This window comes from Bombyx mori, chromosome 23 (assembly GCF_030269925.1).
Source record: "Bombyx mori chromosome 23, ASM3026992v2".
NCBI lineage: Eukaryota > Metazoa > Arthropoda > Insecta > Lepidoptera > Bombycidae > Bombyx > Bombyx mori.
In genome coordinates, this window is record NC_085129.1 from 16,172,102 (window position 1) to 16,181,219 (window position 9,118).

General features: G+C 38.4%; 1 protein-coding gene across 9 annotated transcripts; it reads left to right on the forward strand.

Moving 5' to 3' along the window:
• The first annotated feature begins 971 nt into the window (after window positions 1–971).
• BmDJ-1beta (DJ-1 beta) lies at window positions 972–5,991 on the forward strand. 9 transcript variants are annotated; one of them, XM_062675118.1, is made up of 6 exons: window positions 972–991; window positions 1,624–1,714; window positions 2,754–2,873; window positions 3,313–3,427; window positions 3,799–3,944; window positions 4,492–5,991. In XM_062675118.1, exons 2-6 carry the CDS (start codon window positions 1,628–1,630, stop codon window positions 4,594–4,596), a joined length of 573 nt encoding a protein of 190 aa, XP_062531102.1. In that variant the 5' UTR covers window positions 972–991; window positions 1,624–1,627; the 3' UTR covers window positions 4,597–5,991. The 9 variants fall into 9 exon arrangements, with proteins under 9 accessions (XP_062531102.1, XP_012549714.1, XP_062531103.1 ...); XM_012694260.4 differs by lacking the exon at window positions 972–991 and adding an exon at window positions 1,074–1,114; XM_062675119.1 differs by lacking the exon at window positions 972–991 and adding an exon at window positions 1,099–1,118.
• Window positions 5,992–9,118: the final 3,127 nt, after the last annotated feature.

The window sequence follows — 9,118 nt, forward strand, 5'->3', positions numbered from 1 at the left end:
CAAGGGCTAACATATTAAATATTAAGTGTATTGTCTATGGCTATAACTCATAATATCATGTACTTAGTTTTCTTTTTTATGATTGAAGGATTACTGGTGGTCCGGAGGCCCTTCCAGTTTCACCAGGACAGGTGAGCGAGCAAAGGCTCAGCCAGGAAAGGGTACATAATTAGTGATTATGTATGTATAGTTTTTGTTTGAAATAGTTTAAATTTTGTGTTTTGAAGTTAACAAAAAACACGGTATCTGAACAGTTGCGATGTGTGAAAATTAGTGAGCAGGTAGTTTTGTTCTCTATTTTATAACACCACCTAGAATCAATGCGTTCATCCACAGTGCATTTCCATAGATATTTTTTGCCACTTACCTATGGTGCTTCCCGAAAGCACATATCCATAAAACGAGGCTTTTATACAGTACTTAGCGGTAGGCAGCGTTTTAGCTCTGCCCCTGGGAATGCTAATGTACATAGACGACGGTAACTTAAAAAGTAAAAAACAACGGAGCTTGCGAGTGCAGCCGCATGTTATGACTACGAACAATTTTGTTTACATAACAAACTGTGTCCCTACAGGTATATATAATATAATATAGATATAATAATATATTGTTTAGGTTGTCGTGATAGTTTTTTCTAAGACTCGCAACGTTGTTGATGCATCATGTCGTTTTTCGGTTTCAGACATCGTGTCAAATTTATATTCTGTGACGGCTACCGCTGTTTTGTGCGCTTGTAAGGTTAAAAAAGTGTAGGTACCTCCAAATTCTAGTGCTCCTATTAAGGACATAAATAAATCATAAAAACAATTTATGAACCTAAATAAAATTTGCAATGGAAAATGATTTGACAATATGTAGGTCTAAGAGACCACAATATGTTGATGGATGCTAATTGATGGATGCTAAAATATTTGTGGGTGTTTTATCAAGCTAAGTTCATTTCGTTACGGAACCCTTCATAGTGTAGACTGTTATACACTTGACGATATAGGTAATTTTTTACAATGTTTCGAGCATAGATAATTTGTTTACACCATACACAAATAACCTTAGGCCTTAGATGATAATAGTAACGACAATTAATTGACAATACCTACACAATTTCAAAGGCAAAGTAGGTAATTTACTCTCTTATACACAGTCTATTATCTATGTATACTAGTAGGTACCGTACTTAAATTTAATCAGAAATTGTCAACTCGTTCATAATTAATATTTAATTTAGTAGTTATGTACAAATATGTTTATTTAATAAATATCAAGTGTATTATCTATGGTTCTCATGTTGCTGTTGTCATTGTCTACTCGTTCTAATTTATTTTTAAAAACTCTTGCAAATTATAGAGCTTTTAAATCAAGGTACCGAACTGTTTTAGCGGAATTTAATTGCATAAGTGGCGTTAACTACATTCACATTATAATCTAGCCGTGAATCAAGTGAAAATACCTACCAAAATAGAGGATACAACAAATTGAACCGGCATTTAATTACCTTTAAGAAAACTTTAATTATACTTTTATCGTAATACCTACTGATTACATAATACAGAAATAAAAACTATGTAATTTGTTGTTTGCACACTACATGCTTTTCTGTTTTATATTAGTTTATTTTCATTTTAGAACAATGAGCAAGTCTGCGTTAGTGATTTTGGCGCAGGGTGCAGAGGAGATGGAGACAGTTATAACTGTTGATATGCTGAGACGAGGAGGGGTTTGTAGTCAATTAATTCATTAAATCCGTTGACTGAATTTCCTTAGTTGGATTGTAATTAGACTTTTGCTAATCGACATATTTCGCCCGTCATGTGGTCTTGACGATCTGATAATGTGATTCCAGATAGCTGACTCTCGCTCGTCAATAAAAACTAACACCCTTTTATCAACTATTCAGTTACAATGGTCGCCGGGTAATCATGATGCTACCACAGCTGTCAATGACAAAGTCTAAAATCTAAATGACAAATAGACCAACACCTCAGCTGATCACTGATTGATAGTATTAGCAATATAATATAAAACTTATAGCCCTAGTCTCCTATTACTATAGAAAATTTAGTGTATTCTAAAATTGCATAATGAAAATCGACCATAAATTATCAAATAGTTGAATACTAGATCACTGCTTAATTGTAAATCTTAATTAAACAATAAAAAGTTACTACTTACTATATACTGATCAATTGCTGTTCTACTCGAATGTGCATCAGTTGCGTAATTGTTGTCCACTCCCAACTGCAACATCATTGAAATAGTTTTTTCATATTATGTTATCATAATGATGTTATGTGTATAAGAGTTATACTATGGTATTGGTTTGAACACTAAGGGTAGGATTGAAATCATGAATCTTTAAAATATTATAATACTCGGAGAGCATCCATACTCATAAAGAATATTTTTACCTTTTTATCATTATCTTAAAGGACGAAATCCATAGAATTTCAAAGAAATTGTATCAGGAAAGGAAGTGAAAATGAATTGGCTATGAACAATAAAAGATACTATATTGCTAAAACAAAAGGACATTGTATCTAAATGATTTACAAAAGAGAAGCTGCCTTTATTGGAGGACGAACTCCCAGGTCTCACAGCACACCTGCACACAGCTCATGCTCATTGCAGATTCCATAGTAAACAAAACAAAGGTTACATTCTATACCCATGAGAAGGAATATCATAGTGGTATTCTAACCAATGAGTAATTTATTATTAAGCTTTTTTCTTATTGAAAAGACCTTATTTCCCCATAGGTAACAGTTACTCTAGCTGGCTTGGAAGGTTCATCTCCTGTGCTGTGCTCAAGGCAAGTGACTCTAGTACCTGATAAGTCACTGACTGAAGCCCTCGCTGAGAAACAACAGTATGATGCTGTGAGTATCCTTACCGTTATCTTATACAGCAAAGTTCATTTGCAACTGCAGAAACTACATCATTTCTAGAAAAAAATTACAATAGTACACCCAATTTCTATGTTAACATAATTTAGAACCTGAGAACCTTAGAACCTAGAATTATGCACCCCAGTTGTGATTTTAATGGCTAATGATTCTGTTCTATTAGGTTTATTAAACATTTAGACGTAGCATAGGCATGATCCAAAATAAGATTAGCTAGTGACAACCCATAATAACCGGGGCACGAGTCACGACCATCACCTAGCCACAAATTAGATTCCCTGTCTTGCACCACCGTTTCAGTTGAAGTTGAAGAAAATACTTGGCATCATCAACTACAATGAATGTTACTTTGACAGGCGTTATATAGCACTGCAGGTGTCACCTATAAAAATAAATAATTTTCTCCAAACAGGTGATTCTACCAGGAGGCTTAGAAGGATCAGACAGTCTCTCCAAATCCGAGAAGGTTGGTGCTCTGCTTAAAGACCACGAGGATAATGGGAAAATCATTGCTGCCATTTGTGCTGGTAAATGAATTACTAAAAATTTTTTTTAAGTTTGCTTCCAATTGAGTTTGGAATACTAATGTTACCAATGGATGTCATCATCATCATCATCATCACAACCGACACCTCCTCGCCACTCCTCACCCGTTCCCAATGGATATACTAATTTTAAATTTCTAAACTACATGTTGACTTATTAATATTTTGTCCCGGTAAAGTCAACAATAAGTACAGTTGATTGAATAAGCCAATAGAAACATTTGTTTATAGACATAAGAGAATTCTCTTTCAATAAGCAACTACGTAAATAAAATATTAAAAACTATCTAAGGAAATATCGCAACATATATAATGTCACAGACATAATATGTAATTAAATGTTACATTGGCAGCTCCCATAGCGTTTGCAGCCCACGGCGTGGCGAGGGGCCGGCGCGTGACGTCATACCCCAGCACCAGGGACAAGCTGTCGGCCGGCGACTACACGTACGTGGAGGGGGAGAGGGTGGTGGTGGACGGCAACGTGGTCACCAGCCGGGTCAGTGATCTTATTATAAAGCTATAGGGGTTAAAGTATGAAATTGCCGTTCTATTGTAATAGGCACTCCAAATTGACATAGAACTTTTGAGTGAAACTTTTTTCAAATGGTACCTATAGGGTTCTTCTTTTGAAAAATGTGCAACATTCGATTATCGATTTTTAGTAGTTGACTCGATTCATGAATCGATCTTCACCATTATTGCTCCATGATAACGCGAGACCTCATACAGCACGAGAAACCGTTTTAACTCTACAGGAACTGCAATTAGGAATCATTTGTCATCCTCCGTATTCGCCAGACCTTGCTCCAACGGACTACCATTTTTTTCGTGATTTGGACAATTTTGTACATGGTAAAGAAAAACTTCGCAGTTTGTAGAATCTAGATCACCAGAGTTCTATCGCAAATAAATGACTTTCCTATTAGATGGCAGCAAAGTATAGATAATAACGTCATCAACAGATGACGTGGATTGATCAGTATGAGGGTCCCCTGAGGTCACGCTGTCCCTCCCTGTGTAACGCGGTCCTGTATGTTCCCCAGGGTCCCGGCACGGCGTACTGGTTTGGTTTAACCCTCATCGAGTTGCTGACGGGAAAGGAAAAGGCCGATCAAGTCGAAAAGGGAATGTTAATCTCGCAGTACTAATATTATTAAACAATAATAACACGGGAATATATTATGTAATATTATAAGGAGTTAAAAAAAAAACCATGTGTTTTTTTTCCGCTGGATTTTATTATTTATTTTAAATGATCCCGGTGAGCTCAATGAGAGGTAAGAAAATTAAACTTAAGTAAAATTATTAAAATTTCTTTGATAAACGTGATATATTTTCTATATAGGAGGGTATGTTTTAAAAGTACAATTATGGAGGGTAGAAGTAAGAGCGCCATCTTGCATGGGGGACAAGTTGAAAAAGTGTCCATCTGTAGTAAACAGCAAGTTGTTGTTGGAAGACTCGCCGAAATAGCGCTAGTGTAGGAAGTGGAAATCATATAAATATAGCAGTTTTGAAAAGAGTGAAGTGTATCGGGTTGAAGTGAAGTGTGCTAGTTTATGGGAGTTGTTAAAATTTCTCCACTTGCTACTGTGACGCCACCTTGATTGGCTCCCTTTCAGCGGACACTTTTTAATACTAACGTGTGTATGAAAGCTCTTGTAGTGAATTTTAATTTAGGATTATACGTGAAATTAAAATATCAATTCACAGAGGGCGCTACCTTAGAATTATTTACTAATGACAAAATTTTACATATACTTAAGACGTTTAGGATAATTGTATTTTAATTTTGGAAGGTTTCACTTCTACCACGTGTGAATTGCACACATGTTTTTTTAATACACATTTTTTTTTATGGGATTTTATGACTTGGTAACTAAGGCTTTTAAGTCAAGTTTTATTTTTATTTTAATGAAAACTTATATGAAAAATAATATTATGAACTAAAATGAAATGAGATGAGATGGATAGGATGAAATATAATCTCAGTAAAATGGTGGTCATTTACTGAGACTTTTTCAGTGGACTTTTTGAATGATCCCGAGAAGTTACGTCCAGCGGCTTTGTTTCATTTTCCCACAATTGTGCACTTTCACAGATGCAAAACAGTTAATAAACCAGCGTTATTACACATTTAAACCTGAAGAAACATTAAATAGACATAATAAAACAAATCACACAACTTCGCTCCTCTCGTTCCCGCCAAAAAGTCGTTGGAAGACACCGATATAGCCCTAGTGCAGGAAGTAGAAATGATATGAATATAGCAGTTTTAGACAGAGCTGTGCCAGGTTGAAGAGAATAGTGGCAGTTTATGACGTTGTTTTTAAAATATCTCCACTTGCTACTGTGGCGCCATCTTGAATAGCGGACATTTTAATACACTAAGATGGATTTCCGTACTTCTACCCTCCATATGTACATTAATGAAATTTAGCGAAGAGAGATCTGTACTAAATCAAACAGCGGGGTCGGGATGCTTTACGGAATAAAATGTGGGCTTTTTTTCGTATAAAATCTATAGATATCGCTTATGTTCATATTCTTTTGATTACGGTCAGTTTGACTGGCTACCGTATAAAACTGCTCAAAGTTACGATGTTAAGAATGTTATAATTTTATATAGAAATTTTACCTTCCAATAAAATTTGTATTATGTTTCCTAAGACGTCCGAAGTCCATTATGAGAGTACATCGTATGATTTCCACTGCAGGTCGCTAAATTTGACTACTTCCGTTTCCTAAGTCCCATCTACAGCGCCCTCTATAACGTCTGGAACCGAACCAACAAGCAAAGACAAGCCGCCATATTTGTCATTGTTCGGCTCATAATGATGGATGTAGCCCCAGGAAGACATTATCTGGACTTCGGACGTCTTAGGAAACATAATACAAATTTTATTGGAAGGTAAAATTTCTATATTATGTGTTCCGTTTGACGTCCGAAGTCCATTATGAGAGACTGTTTGTTATCTCCTGGTGGCTTGTATTTGAAATAAAATAATATTTATTTAAAAAGCAACAATGTGACTTATTGTGTTTAATTAAGCAAAGCTTAAATTAAGCACGTAATTTAAATTAATGGAAGGTAACCGTATAATATTACCCACTTAATTCAAATCGACCTAATAGGATTTAGGACGAAAATACTGAGAAAGATTTCTCAGAATTTATATCAGTGTTTGATGCATTAATAATAAGTTTTAGATAGAACTTTCTAAAAGTATGCTCATGTTGTCAGTTATCTTTAGCTGAAATATCATTAATTTGGTTCCTACCCAGTTTAAAGTTTTCACCACCGCTCTACAGCTTCCAACTGAGGCCTGAATACCTGAGTCTCCTAAAAAACTTTTTACCCAACTACTAATCCTCGCTGCAGTAGCTGGCTTAGTGGAGCCTTTAGTTGCTCGAAGAAGAATAGATTAAATATTCCCACTGGTTTGCTGTGTCATATTCACTAGATTGCGTAGCCAGTATACTGCATCGATGATCAATTGGTCAGGAGCAGCCACGAATGTCCAACTGGACTGTTGGTGTGAAGATCAATTAGTTTTCGACCCAAATATCAGTAATTTAGAAGGTGCAGGCTTTGTCAAGGAAATAGATTTCAGTATGTTTCACTGTCGGGCTCGAAGCTATTTTTTATATCCGATAGAGTTTCACAAACGGACGCTATATAACAGACTTATAAACTAGAATGGTCCGGTAGGAGAGACCATGAGATAAATACAGATAACAGAGAAATCTAGCTACATTTTTTCTAATTCGGGTACACAAGAATTAATACATTTTCTTGACAAAACCTTACCCCTTATTCCAAATAGGGGCGTATGTTCTTATCGTAGACTCTCTCCAGCACGATAATAGTAAGTTTCTCTCCTGCCGATGTCCATGTCCCTGTCAGCGTGTCCCACCCAAAATGAACCAAACTTCCAGGTGTAGATTACTGATAGCCTGGCGGTAGCATTGTCAGTGTCCACCAGACTGATGTTCAGATCTCTGAGCTTCTTGAGTCGCTTGAGGGCAGGTGATTTCAGGTCTGGCCTCCACAGGGGCTTCTTGCACTTGGGCACCACTAGTATGTACCGACCTGAGGTTGAGTTGAGGTGGTCCAGCACTCTGGATATCAGACAGCGGCGGAAACGGCCATGCTAGTCAGTAATGCCAAGATCTGCTGAACGCGTTGTAGAAGCAGGCGTTCGAGTTTTGCTTTGATGGGTGGACGAGCTCACAGCTCACCTGGTATTAAGTGGTCACTGGAGCCCATAGACGTCTAGAACGTAAATGCGCCACCCACCTTGAGATGTAAGATCTAAGGTCTCAAGTATAGTTACAACGGCTGCCCCACCCTTCAAACCGAGACGCACCACTGCTTCAGGGCAAAATACCTACTCGCGCGGACTCACAAGAGGTAAACATAGTTTTTTATCCATGAGCGGTCCGAGACGCGAACAAGTTCCCCACAGGCTGAATAGCCTAGTAGTTGCTTTTTCTGTGAGATAACACTCCAAGCCGCCGCGATTGCGTAAGAGGTGATCGGCTTCAGTGTTGTACAGTCCCGGTAGGTGGTGAGGGAGAAGTACAACTTTGAGGTGGTCTATTAAGTTAAGCAATTTTCCAGTCAGATCTAGCAATTATCGTGACCCGGTTCCTCCCTCGTTCTTTATGTAGGAAAATTCTGTTCTGTTGTTTACAAGGGCTCCCCACTGAATGTCCGACGCGTCGGTGATGACGTGGTTCGTGGCCATTCTCTGTGGATGAATTGGTGTGCTCTGACTGACTTTCTCTAACCACCAATCCAGCTCTGTACGTACCTCGTCCGAATACTGCTTTGGTAAATGAGGATATCTCCTGAGCTTGTTGCTGTGGTACTGCAAGGATTCGGCAAAGCAACTTTCCCCGGTGGGTGATGAAAGTCGCAAAGTTGAGATATCCTAAGAGGCTTTGCGCCTGCTTTAGGTTCCAACCGCCGGCAGTAAGTCGCACGAGCAAATTCTTGGGCAGGGACTTTGTCTTGGATTTGGTGTCCCATACGATTCCCAGAAAGTCTATCAAGCTCGTCAGTGTCATAACCGGTTGCTTAGATGGGTGGACGAGTTTACAGCTTACCTGGTGTTAAGTGGTTACTGGAGGCCATAGACATCTACAGCGTAAATGCCGCCACCCACCTTGAGATATGAGTTCTAAGGTCTCAGTATAGTTACTTGAGATTTCAACAAGTCTTTTGCCCTTGTAGGCAGACGAGCATACGGCCCACCGGAAGGTGAATAGTTACAGTCGCCGGTGGACTTCAGCAACGCCAGGGGCAGAGCCAAGCCGCTGCCTACTGCTTAATTCTCTCCACAGGCCTCGTTTGAAGAAGGACATGTTATAGAGCTCGGGAAACACCGTGGAGGGAGCTCATTCCATAGCCAGCTGGTACGTGGCAAAAAAGACCTCTGGAAACGCACTGTCAATGAACGCAGCGGTTCCAGATAATATGGATAAGGTTTGCTCCGATGGCGGGAGATGTTCTGCCCTGGTGTACAAGCAGATAACCACTAGTCGCAGACCCTTCTGGCGAAGTATTTCGGCTATTTAGTTTGTCACTGAAGCAAAAATCCGCGGTGGTGCAGCTAAGCCGAATGGCAGACATATCATCTGAAGTAGACGACCCTGATAACTGAT

What these genes read in the sequence shown, in the direction of transcription:
- BmDJ-1beta (XM_012694256.4), top strand. Translation starts at nt 1,274, where the DNA reads ATGGTTCTCATGTTGCTGTTGTCATTGTCTACTCGTTCTAATTTATTT. An exon ending in ATATGCTGAGACGAGGAGGG is followed by an intron (nt 1,715 to 2,753) that starts GTTTGTAGTCAA and finishes ATTTCCCCATAG; the next exon opens with GTAACAGTTACTCTAGCTGG. An exon ending in GCAACGTGGTCACCAGCCGG is followed by an intron (nt 3,945 to 4,491) that starts GTCAGTGATCTT and finishes TATGTTCCCCAG; the next exon opens with GGTCCCGGCACGGCGTACTG.